The 19,995-nt window shown below is 36.8% G+C and overlaps 1 protein-coding gene across 5 annotated transcripts; it reads right to left on the bottom strand.

Annotated features, from left to right (window-relative positions):
• Positions 1-9,493: 9,493 nt before the first annotated feature.
• Positions 9,494-14,611, bottom strand: LOC145011474 (hyoscyamine 6-dioxygenase-like). 5 transcript variants are annotated; one of them, XM_078970203.1, is made up of 5 exons: positions 14,519-14,611; positions 12,233-12,435; positions 11,922-12,148; positions 11,531-11,846; positions 9,494-9,820 (listed from the first exon to the last, which is right to left on the bottom strand). In XM_078970203.1, the coding sequence occupies exons 2-5, from the start codon at positions 12,431-12,433 to the stop codon at positions 9,572-9,574; spliced, it is 993 nt and encodes a 330-aa protein (XP_078826329.1). In that variant the 5' UTR covers positions 12,434-12,435; positions 14,519-14,611; the 3' UTR covers positions 9,494-9,571. The 5 variants fall into 5 exon arrangements, with proteins under 5 accessions (XP_078826329.1, XP_078826326.1, XP_078826330.1 ...); XM_078970200.1 differs by lacking the exon at positions 14,519-14,611 and adding an exon at positions 12,820-12,904; XM_078970204.1 differs by lacking the exon at positions 14,519-14,611 and adding an exon at positions 12,708-12,786.
• Between the last annotated feature and the right edge of the window lie 5,384 nt (positions 14,612-19,995).

Below are 19,995 nucleotides of genomic sequence, written 5' to 3'. Positions count from 1 at the left end.
TAACTCAACTTGAAATAATAAGAATGTATTATTTGTGAATTATTTGAATTATGTGATTTATGTGTGTATTTTCTTAATTTTATAATTTAATAAATTAAGAATAAAATAAGCGTCAAAATTAAAGTGTGAGATAAGCCCGACATCTTTGCATAAAGTTGTAGTGGTCGAAACAAGGATTCTGGAGATATAAGGAATGCCAAAATCCGAGTTATAACGAAGAAGTTATGACCTGTCGAAGTTTCGAGACAGAACCGACACGACGCCGAGTGACGTAAAATATGAATTTAAGATAGAGCGATATTTAGCCTTAGCGATCCAAATGAAAGTCGTAGATTTCGTTAAACCGAGAGCGTGCATAAAAGGAACGCCCAAATCTGACTTCGTATGAGGAAGTTATGATTTTATGAAGTTTCGACTTAGCAGTATACAACCCGAATACTCAATTTGAGATCGAGCGGTTTTTAGCCGAAACAATCTAAATGAGAATCGAAGATCTTGTTGTTAGTAGCGAAGCAATGAAAAGTTAGGCGAGAACGGACGTCAGACGAAGAAGTTATGAATTTATAACGAAGTTTTTCTGTCCCGGCCTTCTAAAAATAAATAATAAAAATAAAAGTCAAAATTAGCCGACGGAGTCTAAATGAAAGTTGTAGAGTATGGTCTGACCTTCGCGTGGATATAAAGAACATCGAAAACGGAGCTCGTATGCGAAAGTTACGCAATTTAGAAGTTTGACAAGTCAATTACGCCCCGCGTAATTTGAGTACGCCCCGCGTACTCAGTCGGATGCAACTTGTCTGACCAATACTCGAGTGCCACCAGTCGACGCACGCAGTGACGTCAAAGTACGCCCCGCGTACTGAGTACGCCCCGCGTAATTTGAGTACGCCCCGCGTAATCCCAGACCCAACAGCCTATAAATAGAACTCGAATTCAGCCATTTTCTCTTGTTCAAACTCTTCCCTCTCTCTAAGTTTTGCCTCGATTTGCGTGCCGTTTATACCCCAAAGCCCCGGTATCATTCCCGAGCCCCGAAGTAAGATCCGAAGCCCCGAGGATCCCGAAGAGCGTTATTCCCGAGCCGAAACGCTGCCCGCGAGGAGCCCGGTTTTGTGAAGATCTTCCAGATCTATGCAGAAACACCTCTTCTGCAAGCCGTAGTGCTGCCCGATCATCTTTTGATCAAGTGAGTGTGTAGTTATTTTCATTCCAACGCAATATTATGAAGTATTTCATATAAAATACGTGTTAGGTGTATATATTTGGTTGTTATACGTGTGAGTGTATATTCACTCTCTTCTATCTTATAGATCTGATGTATTCTCTATGAAATACGTGTTATGTGTGTATGCCTCATCTGTTATGTGGAATATGTATTGCTTAAAGCATGTTATACAGGTTTTTAAACTATGTATAAAAATGTATATTTTTTTATCTACTAATATGTTGGGTAGAACATGGGTAGATAATTGGTGTGTAATAAACAGATGAGAGGCCTCGGTGTTATTGGTGTTATTCTAGTCATTCAGTAGAGTATGGATGACGACCACGGACTATTCTAGACTGTCCTGTGGAACACTAGCAGGCTCATTACCTGTAGGTGTTGTGAACGACGTGTTCACCGGTGTACTCTATCCCCCACATGGTTGCCTTTAGGACACTTATTGTTGAGGAAGCCCCTCTGCAGTGATGTCCGTCCCGATGAAAAATCCTGAAATAGGTTCCTTATAATAGACGTTATTTTTAGGAACGTAAGGTGAGGATAACGGGAATGGGTAATCGGGTTTATTGTTGATTGTTGAAATTAAATATAATTATTGTGGGTTGAAAACCCTATATGCTCACCAGGCTCCCAAGCCTGACCCACTCAGTTGATTTATTTTACAGGAAGTGGCGCAAAAGCTTAAGATGGGCGAACATCAAGTTGTTTTGTTTACAAGTCTATATATGTATATATTTGTTGAATGACTTGTAATGCTATCGTTTATGCTTTATGATCTGTATCGGAACATGACATCCCGTCTTTTGATTATGAAATGAAATCATATTTCTTTATGAAATGTTTTGATAAATATCTATTTTATCATGTTTTGTTTTTGGGAACAAATTCCGCATCTCTTTTAAAATTAAAAGGATTTACTCTGAAAATTATTTTAAAAAGCATAAATGAAATCGGTCTTTTCTGGCCGAGATTTTGGGGATGTCACAGTTGGTATCAGAGCATTAGTTTAAGCGAACTAGGAATATGTAGGATTTCTAAACTTAAACTTAGCATTCTAAGTGGAGATTGCGAGGTGTGTGTCTGTTGGATCTTAGACACATGCACTAGTTTATTTTAGGAAAGTTGCCTAAAATGCTTTTATGTGCTAAATGTTATATGTTGCCATATATGATATTATTTGTTCGGATCTATGGTTTGTTGCCAACCGGATCTGAAGGTTTATGTGTTTAGGATTCTAAGCGTATGTATACGATATTAGAACTAGCATGTAATCGTTTGGAGTAATAAGGTGAAATTATTCGGTGTATAGATCAAAATGGTGAGAACAAGAAGCGGAGTTGGAAATGCTAATGAAAACAGGAATCAACCACCTGTAATCGAGGAAGTACCTGTCGTAGCTGCTGCACCTGAGCCGATAACAATGGCTGGTGTACAAATGATGATTCAAATGATGTTGGATCGTCAGATGGAAGAAACAAGACGCCTGCTTAGGCAGAATCGTGAAGAACCGTCAATTCAAGCGGAAGAGCCCGAGGAGAATGGAGGGCAGTCTGAAGGAGAAAACTTTAGTGGGATCATTGGTCAAGACGAATAACCAGTGGTTAGACGCAATAACCAGTATGGAGGAAATGATGGTCGTGGGTGCAAGTATAAGGATTTCATGGCATCCAAACCACCATGCCTATCCGGAAGCCCGACGTCGGTACAAGTTATGGACTGGGTCTCTGAAATGGAGACTATGTTTGAAAGTTGCAAATGCAGCAACAGGCAGAAGACCGCTCTTGCGATCCCTCTGCTAAAATCCGGCGTGTTGAGTTGGTGGAAGTTGTTAGCTGACTCTATCCCCAAGGGAGAAGCAAGCAAAATGTCTTGGGAAGACTTTCTGGAACAACTAAAACTGCAATACTGCTCCGAGCAGGACCTTCTGGAAATCAGTAATGAGTTTCAGAATTTGAAGAAAGGGAAATTGAGCGTTACTGAATACGCTACAAGTTTCACGGAAAAGATGAAGTTTATCCCATATTTGGTGCCTACAGAACTCTCTAAGGTCAACAAGTTTGCCCTTGGACTACCAGCGAACTATGGTCCAATGGTTAAGCAAGCAACCACATTGAAAGCCGCCATCTGGGCTGCTAGAAATGTTGAGACCCAGATCAGGGAAAAAGGTCTAGAAAGGTCAGAGGTTGGTGAGAAAAGGAAAATCGATGGATTTTCAGGGTCCAGCAAGAAAAGTAAATTCTCGAAGTCTAGTTCGAGAGGAAGTGGAGGAAAGGTAGAGGCGAAATGGTGCGACAAGTGCAAGAAGAAGCATCATGGGAAGTGTGGTGGGGAAACCACATGCTTCAAATGTGGAAAACCAGGGCATTATGCCAACGAATGCACTTTCACCAAGAATGTTTGTTATGGTTGCGGTGAGGAGGGGCACATCTCAAGAGATTGTCCGAAGAAGAAGGAGGCAGTAAGACCCAACATTCCGCCAAAGCCAAAGGCGAGAGCATTCCAGATGACACTAGAAGCTGCTAAAGATGAAGCTGATGTCGCTTCAGGTACCTTTCTCGTTAACAAATTACCTGCCCAAATTTTATTTGATTCTGGAGCCAACTACTCCTTTATATCGCATGAATTTGGTAGAAAACTAGCTTTGCCTATTGTGAGACTAGATAATGCTTTATTAGTCGAAGTTGCTAGTGGCAAGATTGTACCTGTTAGCCATCATATGAAAAACATTTTAATTGATTTGAATGGGAATAAGTTCCACGAGGAATTATTACCTATAGAACTTAATGGTTTCGACATCGTTTTGGGAATGGATTGGCTTAGTGCCAATGATGCCGAAATTTTATGCAAGAAGAAAACAGTGAAAGTGAATCCGCCTGGAAAGGAATCGTTTATGGTGTATGGAGATAAACGCAGAGTAAATTCTGGAATCATTTCTCTAATGAAAGCCAGAAAATGTTTGACCAAGGGGTGTACATCATACTTAGCATTCGTGATCGATGCTAAGAAGGAAAAGAAGGTGATGCAAAATATTCCTGTTGTGTGTGATTATCCGGAAGTATTTCCTGAAGATCTTCCTGGATTACCGCCCGATCGACAAGTAGAATTTCGTATTGACTTGTTGCCTGGAACAACGCCAATTGCAAAAGCACCTTATCGATTAGCACCGACGGAGATGAAGGAGCTAATGATGCAACTTCAGGAGTTATTGGACAAAGGTTTCATTATACCTAGTTCATCACCCTGGGGAGCTCCGGTGTTATTCGTAAAGAAGAAAGATGGAAGCATGAGGATGTGCATTGATTACCGAGAGCTGAATAAGGCAACAATAAAGAATAGATATCCGTTGCCGAGGATTGATGACCTGTTCGATCAGCTACAAGGTTCAAGTTATTTCTCAAAGATCGACTTGAGGTCAGGATATCATCAGCTAAAAGTAAGAGAGCAGGATATAGAGAAGACTGCATTCAGAACCCGATATGGACACTATGAGTTTTTGGTTATGTCGTTTGGGCTAACCAATGCTCCCGCAGCATTCATGGATTTAATGAACAGAGTTTGTAACCCGTTCCTTGATAAATCTGTGATAGTGTTCATAGATGACATTCTGATTTATTCAAAAAGCCAAGAGGAGCATGGCAGACACTTGCGAGAAGTTTTGGAAGTCTTGAAGAAGGAGAAGCTGTATGCGAAGTTCTCCAAATGTGATTTTTGGATTCGAGAAGTCCAATTCTTGGGTCACGTGGTCAACCAAGAAGGTATAATGGTTGATCCAGCAAAGATTGAAGCTGTAATGAAGTGGGAACAACCAAAAAGTCCCACGGAGATTCGAAGCTTTTTAGGATTAGCCGGATATTACCGAAGGTTTATCCAAGACTTTTCTTCGATCGCTAGTCCATTAACAGCTTTGACCCACAAAGGAGCTACTTATACTTGGAGTGATAAGCATAAAGAAGCATTCGAGAAGCTAAAGAAGAAACTATGCAAGGCACCGATACTTTCTCTACCCGATGGAGTTGAAGACTTCGCTGTTTATAGCGATGCGTCTGGTGTTGGATTGGGTTGTGTTTTGACCCAAAGAGATAAGGTGATCGCGTATGCATCTTGACAGCTGAAAGAGCATGAAAAGAACTACCCGACTCATGATTTGGAGTTGGCAGCGGTAGTTTTCGCTTTGAAAATATGGAGGCATTACCTCTATGGCACGAAGTGCAAACTTTTCACTGATCATAAGAGTCTCCAATATCTCTTTAGTCAGAAAGAATTGAATATGAGGCAACGACGCTGGCTGGAACTACTTAAAGACTACGACTGTGAGATACTTTACCACCCCGGTAAGGCCAATGCTGTTGCTGATGCTCTCAGTCGGAAAGTCAATCTTGAAAAGCGAAGGCCAAGAGCGTTGAGAATTGAAGTTGTCTCAACCATTTTAGAAAGTATAAAGAAAGCTCAAGAGGAAGCTTCGGAGAAGAATGACCGGAAGGAGGAACGTTTTGGCAAAACGTTGGTGTTCGGTGTAGACAGTCACGGACTGAAGGTGTTCCAAGATCGGATTTGGATACCTAAGACAGGAGGAGTCAGAGATCTTCTGATGGAAGAATCTCACAAGACCATGTACTCAATTCATCCCGGTAGCACTAAAATGTATAGGGACCTGAAACCCTATTATTGGTGGCCGACGATGAAGCTCGACATTGCGAAGTATGTGGCCGAGTGTGTGACTTGTGCAAGAGTCAAGGCACAACATCAGAAACCGTACGGGAGTTTAGAACCATTGCCTGTGCCTATGGGTAAGTGGGAAGACATTACTATGGATTTTGTCACTAAACTGCCCAGAACAAAGAATGGTCACGACATGATTTGGGTGGTCGTCGATCGATTCACTAAGAGTGCGCATTTCATAGCAGCCAATGAGAAATGGTCTATGGAAAAGCTTGCGAATTCTTATGTGAAGGAAATTATGAGACTTCACGGTGTTCCGCTAACAATTGTGTCGGATCGTGATAGTCGTTTCACCTCAAGATTTTGGAAAAGTCTACAAGAGGAATTGGGTACCAAGTTGTGTTTAAGTACAGCTTACCATCCGCAGACTGATGGTCAGAGCGAACGGACGATACAAACACTTGAAGATATGTTGAGAGCGTGTACCTTGGAATTCCTAGGTAATTGGGATGAACATTTACCTTTGGTAGGATTTTCCTATAACAATAGTTTTCACTCGAGCATTAAGATGGCACCTTACCAAGCTTTGTATGGACAAAAGTGTCGTACGCCGTCTTGTTGGCTTGAGGCTGGGGAAAAGCAGTTTATGGGGCCAGAGATAGTCCATCAAACTGCTGAAAAGTTGAAAATAATTAGGGAGAGAATGTTAGCAGCTCAAGACCGTCAAAAGAGTTATGCTGACAAAAAGCGAAGACCGATGACTTTTGAAGTTGGAGATTCGGTTTTGCTTAAAGTCTCGCCGTGGAAGGGACTTATAAGATTTGGAAAAAGGGGAAAGTTAAGTCCAAGGTTTATTGGACCGTTTAAAGTTCTTTAGAGGATTGGGAACCAAGCTTACAAGCTCGAACTACCAGAAGAACTGAATGGAATTCATAACACTTTCCATGTGTGTTATTTGAGGAAGTTCACGGGAGAAGTTCCCTACATAATTCCACTTTCAGAGTTGAGGATCGATGAGAACAAAAGGTTGATTGAGGAACCGGAGGCAATTGTTGACCGAAAGACTAAGAAATTGCGACGTAAGATGGTGGAGTTAGTGCTTGTCCGATGGAAACACACGAATGGGCCAAATCTCACCTGGGAGACGGAGAGTGACATGATGAGTCGCTATCCACATTTGTTTGCTGGTGTGTGATTCCGGGGATGGAATCATTCTAAGGTGGAGAGAATTGTAACGCCCGTGTTTCTAGGCTTGCCATTTTTAGCAATGTAATAGTCTAGGTTAACCTTGTAACTCAACTTGAAATAATAAGAATGTATTATTTGTGAATTATTTGAATTATGTGATTTATGTGTGTATTTTCTTAATTTTATAATTTAATAAATTAAGAATAAAATAAGCGTCAAAATTAAAGTGTGAGATAAGCCCGACATCTTTGCATAAAGTTGTAGTGGTCGAAACAAGGATTCCGGAGATATAAGGAATGCCAAAATCCGAGTTATAACGAAGAAGTTATGACCTGTCGAAGTTTCGAGACAGAACCAACACGACGCCGAGTGACGTAAAATATGAATTTAAGATAGAGCGATATTTAGCCTTAGCGATCCAAACGAAAGTCGTAGATTTCATTAAACCGAGAGCGTGCATAAAAGGAACGCCCAAATCTGACTTCGTATGAGGAAGTTATGATTTTATGAAGTTTCGACTTAGCAGTATACAGCCCGAATACTCGATTTGAGATCGAGCGGTTTTTAGCCGAAACAATCTAAATGAGAATCGAAGATCTTGTTGTTAGTAGCGAAGCAATGAAAAGTTAGGCGAGAACGGACGTCAGACGAAGAAGTTATGAATTTATAACGAAGTTTTTCTGTCCCGGCCTTCTAAAAATAAATAATAAAAATAAAAGTCAAAATTAGCCGACGGAGTCTAAATGAAAGTTGTAGAGTATGGTCTGACCTTCACGTGGATATAAAGAACGTCAAAAACGGAGCTCGTATACGAAAGTTACGCAATTTAGAAGTTTGACAAGTCAATTACGCCCCGCGTAATTTGAGTACGCCCCGCGTACTCAGTCGGATGCAACTTGTCTGACCAATACTCGAGTGCCACCAGTCGACGCACGCAGTGACGTCAAAGTACGCCCCGCGTAATCCCAGACCCAGCAGCCTATAAATAGAACTCGAATTCAGCCATTTTCTCTTGTTCAAACTCTTCCCTCTCTCTAAGTTTTGCCTCGATTTGCGTGCCGTTTATACCCCAAAGCCCCAGTATCATTCCCGAGCCCCGAAGTAAGATCCGAAGCCCCGAGGATCCCAAAGAGCGTTATTCCCGAGCCGAAACGCTGCCCGCGAGGAGCCCGGTTTTGTGAAGATCTTCCAGATCTATGGAGAAACACCTCTTCTGCAAGCCGTAGTGCTGCCCGATCATCTTTTGATCAAGTGAGTGTGTAGTTATTTTCATTCCAACGCAATATTATGAAGTATTTCATATAAAATACGTGTTAGGTGTATATATTTGGTTGTTATACGTGTGAGTGTATATTCACTCTCTTCTATCTTATAGATCTGATGTATTCTCTATGAAATACGTGTTATGTGTGTATGCCTCATCTGTTATGTGGAATATGTATTGCTTAAAGCATGTTATACAGGTTTTTAAACTATGTATAAAAATGTATATTTTTTTATCTACTAATATGTTGGGTAGAACATGGGTAGATAATTGGTGTGTAATAAACAGATGAGAGGCCTCGGTGTTATTGGTGTTATTCTAGTCATTCAGCAGAGTATGGATGACGACCACGGACTATTCTAGACTGTCCTGTGGAACACTAGCCGGCTCATTACCTGTAGGTGTTGTGAACGACGTGTTCACCGGTGTACTCTATCCCCCACATGGTTGCCTTTAGGACACTTATTGTTGAGGAAGCCCCTTTGCAGTGATGTCCGTCCCGATGAAAAATCCTGAAATAGGTTCCTTATAATAGACGTTATTTTTAGGAACGTAAGGTGAGGATAACGGGAATGGGTAATCGGGTTTATTGTTGATTGTTGAAATTAAATATAATTATTGTGGGTTGAAAACCCTATATGCTCACCAGGCTCCCAAGCCTGACCCACTCAGTTGATTTATTTTACAGGAAGTGGCGCAAGAGCTTAAGATGGGCGAACATCAAGTTGTTTTGTTTACAAGTCTGTATATGTATATATTTGTTGAATGACTTGTAATGCTATCGTTTATGCTTTATGATCTGTATCGGAACATGACATCCCGTCTTTTGATTATGAAATGAAATCATATTTCTTTATGAAATGTTTTGATAAATATCTATTTTATCATGTTTTGTTTTTGGGAACAAATTCCGCATCTCTTTTAAAATTAAAAGGATTTACTCTGAAAATTATTTTAAAAAGCATAAATGAAATCGGTCTTTTCTGGCCGAGATTTTGGGGATGTCACATTTATCACCTCTTCTGTGAAACTACTCTAATGCTTTCTATGATCCTAACTGGCTAAATGCAATGAATGATGAATATTGTACGCAACCCAATATTCTTGTACATGTATTTATATGGTTTAATGGAATACGAATCAGTTATGGAAGAATACCATTTGTAACAAAAAGTCTTATAAAACTGAACTTAAAAGTTTAAACACATTTTGTATAAAGGTAAACGACTATATATTGCTCAATTTTCCGAGCGTAGAGCGTTTTGTATAGCAACTGTGTGATTGCCAAATGCATTGTTATATTGGACATACTCTTTGTATTGTTTGGGTGTATAGCGTGATGGCTCCATTTCATTCACCAAGACTTTTGCAGGTTCAATGATGCAATCAGGAGACGGGTTCACAAAGGTTGCGATGCTTAATCTAGTTTCTCTTGTGCTATTGACTACGCGATGTTTTATACTTTTCAATCTTCCGTTGCTGATAATCTGTAATCATAGAAATAAACTCATGGTATCAATGGTTAATGATAAAGCATATCAATGTGTTTCTTATGAATAATGCATCTGAAGTCCACATTGATCATGGTAATAAGTGTGGGAGTTGATTTGTAAATAACAAATTTATAGTCTCTATAAATTATAAATTGTTGTATATATACATGTATGACGCAACTCCTAATACATTTTAAATATGTCCTTCAACATAAATTAGATGGAATAGGGTGGTGATCCGTATGTAATAATTTTTAGCTATACGCAACAATTTGTATTTTATATGTTTGTAATGTACAAATCCATTAAGCACAAATTGTTGTGTATGACCAAAAAGTGTTATGTACAAATTAGGGATGAGCATCGGAATCGGGTACCCGCTTTTGGAACCGAAACCGCCTCGGAACTGCCGATTTTGGAACGGAAACCGCCTTAAGCGATTCCGGTTCTGGTTCCTAAAGTTATGGAACCGCCTTAGGTGGTTCCGGTTCCGGTTCTTGTTTTTTCGGAACTGCTACCCGCTAGGTACCCGACAGAATCGGTTTATATATATATATATATATATATATATATATATATATATATATATATATATGTGTGTGTGTGTGTGTGTGTGTGTGTGTGTGTTACTTAGACCGGTTTAAAATATATTAGTATGATTTTTTCCGTCTTGGTCCGAATTGATTTGATTTGGATCGAACTAAATTGCAGTTTTATCGACAAAAGTTAACAAAATTAATGTAACCGGGTTACCCGCTCTCAGAACCGGCTCCAAACATTTAAGAACTCCCTAGAGCGGTTTCGGTTCCGGTTCTAACTTTCTAGGAACCGCCGGTTCCGGTTCCGGTTCTCGCCAAATGAGGCAGGTACCCGTCTATGCTCATCCCAAGTACGAATAGCTCAAACTAGGTAATTTTAATATTTATTGGGTTAGGTTAACCTACAAACACTTTTATTTATTTTAAAGGATGGTTTAACTATGATTATAACAATTATATGATTATAAGAGTGATCAAAATTTTCCGATAAAACAGTTTAAGAAGACTTGGGCAACCAATCTGATATAAATTATATGATCGATATAAACCAATTGACTAATTTGTCCCTAAAGTGCAAATGTTGTGGGATAACCACTAAAATTAAATGGCTTATATATGTTTTTATTTACCGTGAAATAAGCATTTTTTTCAAACATTTTAATTACACTATAAAATATAAATAACTAGTTTGGCAAAAGTAACTTTCGAATATTACTTTTTATCCATAGAAGGTTGTCAGTACAAACTCCTTAAATAGAAAAGTTGTGTGAAAAGTATTCTTTATTCTTTTTTTACTTTTTCAAAATTTCTATAAAATTGCATTGAGCATAATTTATTAAACTATATTATAAAAACTATTTAAAAGGCGGTTATTTCATGAATTAACTAAATTAAAAATAAAAAAAAATAAAAAAAAAACATTGACAAGTGACAACCATCAAATTGCTTAAATATTTTAATTATTATCTGAAATTTAACTTTCTTCTTTCGATCTTGATATTCAACCACCACTGACCTCCACCAACCGACCACCACGGTGGTTTAGAGTGGATTCCGGCGAGTGTGTAGCTGTTGTCGAATCATTTTTCACATGTATAAAAGATTTGTGGACCTTGAGATATTCCTGAAATCATAAATAACTGATTTGCGAAAAAAGCTAGCGTACCTCAAGTTGGTTGCCTATGTTAACAACAAAGGCATTCGGAATTGCTCCAACGTTGACCCACTCACCATCCTTCATAACCTGGAGCCCAGTCGAATCACCTTGATACAAAAGCGTAATAAGACTCGGATCTTGATGTGGTAATATCCCCAACGTTAAATTCGGGTCGGGGCAAGGCGGGTAAATATTCGACGACAATAACTGAACCTCACTCATATCCTCAAAATACCCATCCTTCAATCCTAATCCTTCACAAATCATCCCCAAAATCCTCAAACTCAATTTCTGTATTTCCACTAAATACGCCGATATTACCTCTCTGTATACAAAAAATTTCGTACAGTTAAACGAAGCTAATATTATGAAATTTTCACAATAAAAAAACATTACTTACTGATATCGGGTCGGGTTTTCGGGCCATAGACGAATGCAATCCTCTACAGGATGACATGGATGTTTAAGATTTTCCCGCCATAAATGCACGCCATCTTTCGCGTAATCGGTACTGTTTGTGTAAATCCAACCTTTCGTTTGTTTTTCCTTCGATGGCATGTCGAAGAATTCTTTCAGAACACTCATCGCGTCACCCACTTTCTTCTCCGGGATTCCGTGATTGATCACCTGTTTCGGAATAGGAATGGAATCAGAGACAGAAATGGAATCGCAGACTTGAATACGAAGATTGCTTTATTAACTTTCTAGTACCTGAAAGAAACCGAAATCTTGAGAAGCCGACATGATTGCTTCGCCTGGGGTGATATGTCCGTTAGCTTTTGAAAGATCGATAACGGGAATGGAATCGCAAACAGGGGAATCGAGATTCCGGGGTCCATATTCCTTGGAGAATACGTAATCTTTGGGTACGAACTCCACATCATACCACTTTGAATCGTTTAACTCCTTCATCTCTGTATGCATAGTCACAACTCACAAGTGTAAATCACAGTGATCGTAAATATATAGATATATGCAATATGCAAATATGTGTATGTACATGTATGTAGATGCTGATTGGAGGATTGCCCTTTTTCCAAGATTAAAAAAAAACAAAAAACTTTTAAACATTTTTTAATTCATCGAGTGCAGAACTCAAACTCTGTTGATTTCAACTGAGAACATTAAAAAATAGAACAAAAAGTAATTAAGAATTGGAGCCAAGTGGTTGGATCCATGTGATTACTTCGAAGATCAGCTAGCACTGATTATTCATTTTATAATATTTTAAACACCACTAAACAGTAAGAAGACGATAACGTTGCTCGAAAATGGCACTAATTATATTAATTAGAGACCTATCTTGAAGAAAGTGGTATAGATATATGTTCCTTTCATTGGCCAAACGTAATATAATGAGACACTAATATATGCATGAACATAAATCCGTGAGGTCCCAAAGGTTTTTTTTTTTTTTTTTTTTTTAATGAAAAAGACAACAATGTTACAAATTAATTACTACAGAGTTTGATTGTTTGTCAACTGATAAAAGTCATCTGATCGTAAAAGATAAATTAGATTCAAGAAATAAAAATTGCGCAGGTGATTTTGGAATATGAAAGTGCATGCAGAGATCCGATTTTCGATATATCATGTGGTCATATTTAATATTTTAATGTGAATTCCACGTTCATACACGTCACCAAAACTAACTCTGTTATACTAAAGGGTCAATATGTAATTAACTAATAAATAGAAAATTCAAAGGGTGGTGAGTGACGACACAAAGAGGAATAGACAATTCTGTTTAGAAAGTATTTTGATAAGGCTTTTTTATCAGCCAATGAAATAGTACATAAAGTTGAAATACAGCATCTAACAAATAAACTTTTTTTTTTTTTTTTTTTTTTTAGTTTATCCCACTTAGGTCACAATTCATTCTTTCTACAAATGGTTTGATATCGAATTTTGATGATTTTTAAGCAATATACTTTGTAAAATGTTAAATGTATATAAAAATAAAAAACTAGTAATAAAAAGGTATGGTACGTTATCCGACCTTAGTGCAACAACAACTAATGGTTTCCAATTAAGAGCTTTCCTTTCAGACACTTTAACACACGCATTTGGAGCATATGATAAGGTTAATAGAAGAAGACAAAGTAAAAGGTTATGCAAAAGAAACAACAAATTGAAAGTGTCTAGAGGATATGAAAGTATATAATCCAAATCAACATTTTTTTCATCAATTTATAGTTTACTTGGGATTAATAAATCGTTGTTGTGGAATCGAATTTGTTTTCTTGTAAACATAGCCAAATGTCACCTGAATCAATTCATTTACCACAAAAGAATAATAGATAATTCGACTTAAATAACTAAACACGCTCATTTTTAGCATACTTACAATCCTATAATCCAAGAACTAGGCCTTGGATCAAGCAACTGTTAAATTTTCTGGGCAAGATCCCAATGATCAAGGAAAAAGGGGGCATTAAATTTAGCAATCAAAAACAGGACCATACTTTATAAAGGCAAACAAAGAAAGCCGATTGTGATGGAAGTGCATGTGAAATAGACTATTACTGAAAGCCAATTTTAACCACAAACAAATAAGGAATGCAATGTACATCACTCTCAGAGAAAAATGTGAATGAACGCGTGATCATAGGGATAGGATAAGATGCCTAGCACAATCGATCGAATAGCTCACACCACTAATGGATTCTCACGGATTCTACTGTTTTCAAAACCGAATAAGATATTGCATGTACTTCCGAATGAATAACTTGAATCGCTACATTTTGATTTTTGTTGTAAATGAACTATCAACCTATAATTTTTCCTCGAAATGCATAACAGCTCGGCATAATCTCTCCCGTTTTTTGAAAAATTCTGACAAAACCCTAACTAATTCGCTACATGAACAGAAAAAACCACAGACTTAAATGATCAATTACACTAGAAATTTAGGGGCAATGCTTGTTGATCGCATATGATTTCAATGAATCAAACACTATATATGTGTAAACGAAATTCATTCAAAAGTATGAATACCCTTATATGGAGTTTGAGTTGTGGAGACAAATCGATCACAGCGGTTCACCTCGTTGGAATCGTCACGTGAAACTCTCACTCGTCTGGAAGCAGCACTCCAGTGCAGCGGTGCTAATGCAAACTATATATATATAAATTAAAACCACATACCAGCTTTTACGTTTTTTTTTTTTTTTTGAATAAATTTCTATAAATAATTATTAGTCCTAACAAAATTTTAATTTTAATATATAATATGTCTATATTATTTTATATATCCAGATTACAGTTTTAGGTATTTTCTAAAAATATATTTTATTAAATAATTATAAATGATACTTTGATTTGGTATCTCAAAGTTGTTATCAAATATATTCTTTAGTAAATGGTACGATTAATTTTGTATATCAGTTTTAAAATTTTAATTTTTTTCCAAATATAATATTTATAAATGATATCTAGAACTTATTATAAAAGTTAAATACTTAAGTTTTCCTGAATATAATTTTTATTTGAATGATACATAATTTTATACATTAAATTTAGTCTATAAGTTTTAACAAATATTATTTTTATAAATAATATCTTTATTTGCAACTCAAATTTAATATTTCATTTTTATTATAAACATAAATTTTATTCTATGTATTATATTTAGAGAATAAAAAATGTTTCATCTAGCATAAACTATTACTTTCCGTTCCTGAGTTTTAACAAATAAAAGAAAATTAGGGGAAATAAGAAAATGAGAGAAAATAAAAAAATAATAATAAAAAGAAAGAAAAATATATTTTATGCTTCCGAGGTAGCAAGAGTGAAATGAAAATAAATATTCTTTTTCTCTTAAATCTTACCAAATTTAAAAGAAATTTAGAAAGAAAAAGTTAACTTTTCATTCCTCCCCATTCCTTTCTTTTAAAAACTCATGAACACTTTTTTTTTTACTTTTTTATTTTTTTCATTTTCGTCCATTTCATTTCATTTCCTTCACTCCTTAACTAAACTAGAGAACAAGGTGTAAGTGATCGCATCGTTTTATTTTGGTTTATTTAGGAAGGAAAATATCAATGTAACCCATTAATGTTTGTCTTCATTTCCGATTAAGTCCTTATTTTATTTTATTTTATTTTTATTATTATTATTGTTCCCAATACGTTACTTAAGTTTTTATTTGACCTGCCAATTGAACAATTATGGGCTATTTAAAGTGGTCAGTCGGTTTCAATAGATGAGATGGATGTATAATGTATGAATAATTTTTTTTGTCGGGCACATCATTAAATCCACATCCTCTTAAAAGATTGATACATCATGTCATTTAATTGTATACTTTCTTCTTTCTTTTCGATCCACAAATCCAAACATCAGAGCACAACAAAAATCTAGGGTTTTCATGCACCATAGAAGCATCGAAGCAGACATGTCGATTCCAAATCCCTATGGACTATATTTCATAGTGGAGCTCAACTATAACAAAGTATTTGTTTGCCATCCCTTCTCTTATGCTAATGGTTTTACAAAGACAATAGATAATAATGATTTTTCTAGTTTCTTCTACTCTGAGTTCGTGACCAGGATTCAAGGTTACATGCAAGAAGAGTTCAAGAAAGTTTATTATTACGAACCGGACGAAACATTAGTGGAAGGGTTGTGTCTCATTGCTAATGATGTTCACTATGTAGGTTTCATATTTGATGCTTATAGAACAGATGGAAATCTTTTTGTATATATTGACCATTCTGGTGTTGTAATAGAACAATGGTTTGGTGATGAACTTAATGAAAGAGATGATCGTGATTCTTGCATCATGGGTGGGGATAATGAGGATGAATTAGATAATTTGATAGATACTGGTGTTGATTCTACTAGTAAAATTGTTATTATAAACAGAACATTAAATGAATACATTTGGAGTAAACTAAATGCTACATATGAGAAGAATGAGTTGCACAACACCGAAGGTGATAAGGGTAAGAGTAATCCACATGTTCAAGTACATGTTATATTCAATGAGTCCTTACATTGGTAGAAGCAAAACCAATATTTGGTATGAGATTTCATGACATAGGACAACTTAAAACCATGTTATGTAACTATTTTGTTGCTAATGGGTAACAACTTTGTTTTGAAAAGAATGACAGGGAAAGTTTTTTTTTTGTGAAGTGTTGCAAGGGTGAATGCAACTTTAGGTTATGGTCATCTTTGATAACTCATGAAAAGACCTTCCAGATAAAGTTTTTAAAAAATCATAATTGTGTGCTAGAAACTTCAAATTGTGATCACTTGTTTCATGAGCATGGATTGGGTGTCACTACACAAAGCAAATATTGGTCATCCAGAAGATGAGTGTAAGAAATCTTAAATTAGCTATAATAAAGAAGTTTTGTATATAAGTTAGCCTTGGGAAATGTAGGAGGGATAAGAAATATGCACTACCATTAATTGAAGGAAATCTCGTGGAACACTATGCCAAACTTTGGTCATATGGTGTAGAAATTAGAAGATTAAACTCATGGCTCTTTTGTTATGATAAAAGTTAACCATATGCCAGATGGGAAAAATTATTTCAATAGATTCTATGTGTGCCTTGAAGGAGTGAAAAGGGTATGGATAGAGGGTTGTAGGAAATTAATAGGGTTAGATGGTTATTTCTTAAAAGGAATATGCAAAGGGGAATTGCTCAGTGCAGTTGGTAGGGATGCAAACTGTAACACCCATAATTTTGGGCTAGACGTTCAAGGGATAATGGTTATTATTATCCATATTATCCAACAATTAAACTATAGAATATGATAATTGTTCTTCGTAAGCATTACAAGTCATATAAATACTTAAATATTGTATACACGTTATGCGAACAAATATTGGATATATTATATTTGTAGAAAAATCTTAATCTCATTAAGCGATAAATTAACATTTTAAATAAAAGATTATTTAGGATAAATGTTTTAAAAAAAAATCATAATAATCGTAATTATGAAACCATGAATATAAAGAACAACAAAATCTGACTTCGTATAAGGAGGTTATGATTTTTCGAGGTTTCACGTTCGACACAATATTGTAACGCCCGTTTCTCGAAGAAGGCTGGACAAGACTTAAGGAATCAAAATAATGATTTTGGAGAAAAACCCTCTGCCATGACGTGGGGTATGGATGCGTACGCCGTGGCTTGGGGTTTAATGAAACACATGTTTTGGAATACCATGACATGACATAAAGTGGCCACGCCATGGCAGTCGCTGCAACTTAAATCCAGGGTTTTTAGGGTTTCCCTCATATAAAAACATATTAACTCTCATTCTAGGTTATCTTCTTCAGCCTCCACCTCCCCATCTCAAAATCCTAGCCTCCATACATGCTTGAGAGTCCATTTCATCAATTTTTAGCCTTGTTCTTGGGTTTTTGGTAGAGTTTTAGAAAAGGGAAGTTCACAAGGAAGCAAGGGAACAAGAAGCAAGTGTGTATCCAACATCCTCTTCGGTTTTCTTAGTTGTTGAAGGCATAAAGTTCATACCTTGACACCTTTTCTTCCATATTCAAGTTCTAGGTCATAATTTGGTGTGTTTGTTCCTTTCTTGGATATTCTTGGTATTTGAAGAACTCTATAATGTGTCGTGGCTTTCCTAGGTCCTTGGACTTCTATTGATTGAGAAAAAGGACCATGCTTGGCGTATTTTGTGTCCATGTTCAAGTTACAACCTCATTAAAGACCTAATGGATATTAAATGCTAGAACTATCCTTGAAATGGAGTCCAAAAGGATAAAGTTGGAAACTTTATCCATTAAGTCAGTATGGGAGAGTAGATCTGGAAGTATGAGCTTAGCTTAGGAGGGATTAAGCTCTTAATGAGAGAAATGGCATTTTTTCAATAGACATGGCGTGGCGAAGTCAAAAATCATGATTGTCTTGTTCTGTCATTTACACGACGTGGCCAAGGAGGGCCTCGACATGGCGACACCCTGCATGTTGACTATTTTACCTTGTAAGCCCACAGTGTGGCCATGGAAAGCCACGCCATGGCATTAAATTTGACCAAGATTAACCGTTGACTTTTGATCAAGTTGGCCTTTGGGTCAAACTTAAGGGTTTTGGACTTTTGATGTAGATTCTTCCATGTTTTGGGTGTAAAAGGCTTGTAGGGGAAATCAGTGTAGAAAGGGAAGTGTTTCGTAGTGTTTCATGTTTTTTCATTAAATTGAGTTTTCACCCACTGTACCCATAGGTCGAAGGCATAAATGCCGACCCACTAGTTAGGGTTATCATTTATTATAGAGAGGCCCTATGGACGATATGTAGTCACGTAGGATAGACTGATGACTCTTGATCTCGGTTTTCTTGCATGTTCCTTGTTTGGTTGTGGCTCTAGAGTGGGATCATCCGTATGGGTGTCTATTTCACCTCTGGGTACATATGGTTATGCATTCCTTGGAGTATTTGTTATGTATCATTGTGCATAGGATGTTTTTGTGCTGTAGTGATCTGCTAGATTCATATATATATATATATATATATATATATATATATATATATATATATATATATATATATATATATATATATATATATATATATCAAGGTTCTAAATGGCGTGAGGCGTGGCGTGGCGGCAAGGTTAAGCCTCAAGCTTAACGAGCCATGGCGTTTTTCAAGGCGTGATGTAAGGCGGCGATTTTGTATTAATTTAAAATTATATTACCACATAAATATAAATTTATATTAAATATAACTACTTTTTAGAAGTGTTAGATCATAACTAGTAACAAAATTTTAACAAAAACCACAATACTTGTATCTTCGATTAGATAAGACATAACAAATAACAAAAACCTGTGTCTCAAACGAAAAAACACGCGCCATAACACGCCATGGCGCGCCATATCATGCCTCGCCACGCACCACGCCTAACAGCAATGTTATGAGGCTTTTCGTAACGGTGGAGCCACACCTCATGCCATGGCGCGCGCCTTTTAGAACACTGATATATACAATAGTAGTGGTGTGCTGGTTAGAGTACCACTAGGTTGGTTATTGTCTAGTGGAGTGTCCTAGGGAATGTATGTAGTCATGAAGGATATCCTAAGAACTCTTGATCTAGGATTTCTTACATGTTCCTTGTTTGCTTATGGCTTTACAGAAAAATCGTTTGTTCGGTTGGCTATCTCACCTCTGGTTACTTATGGCTATGTATTCCATAGAGATTAACTGGTAGTGGAGCAATGTATTGTGAGGGGTCTAGTACGTGGTAGTGAGCTGTATGATTGGTATTCTCATGTATTATGTAGAAATGAGCATAAATGGGTACCCTCTTATTTTCATTGTGGTGATACATGAAAAGTGACCCTTTAGAATTCTGAGATAAAGTCTTCCGAATTGAGAAGTATTCCGAAATAAAGCCAATTCTGAAGTAAAGATCTATCTGAGATGCATTGTTTTTTACTTGCTATTTGAGTCTGTAATGTGCATTAAAGGTTCCTAGTTCTATTTTGTTCTT

Source organism: Lactuca saligna, chromosome 8, assembly GCF_052625555.1.
Source record: "Lactuca saligna cultivar CGN05327 chromosome 8, ASM5262555v1, whole genome shotgun sequence".
NCBI classification, from domain to species: domain Eukaryota; kingdom Viridiplantae; phylum Streptophyta; class Magnoliopsida; order Asterales; family Asteraceae; genus Lactuca; species Lactuca saligna.
This window is presented reverse-complemented; position numbering and strand designations above follow the sequence as displayed.

Coding starts and splice junctions, on each gene's coding strand:
- LOC145011474 (XM_078970200.1), bottom strand. CDS start 12,859: ATGAAAGGAACATATATCTATACCACTTTCTTCAAGATAG. Junction 12,436..12,819: donor TACCACTTTCTTCAAGATAG/GTCTCTAATTAA, acceptor CTATGCATACAG/AGATGAAGGAGTTAAACGAT. Junction 12,149..12,232: donor AAGATTTCGGTTTCTTTCAG/GTACTAGAAAGT, acceptor ATTCCGAAACAG/GTGATCAATCACGGAATCCC.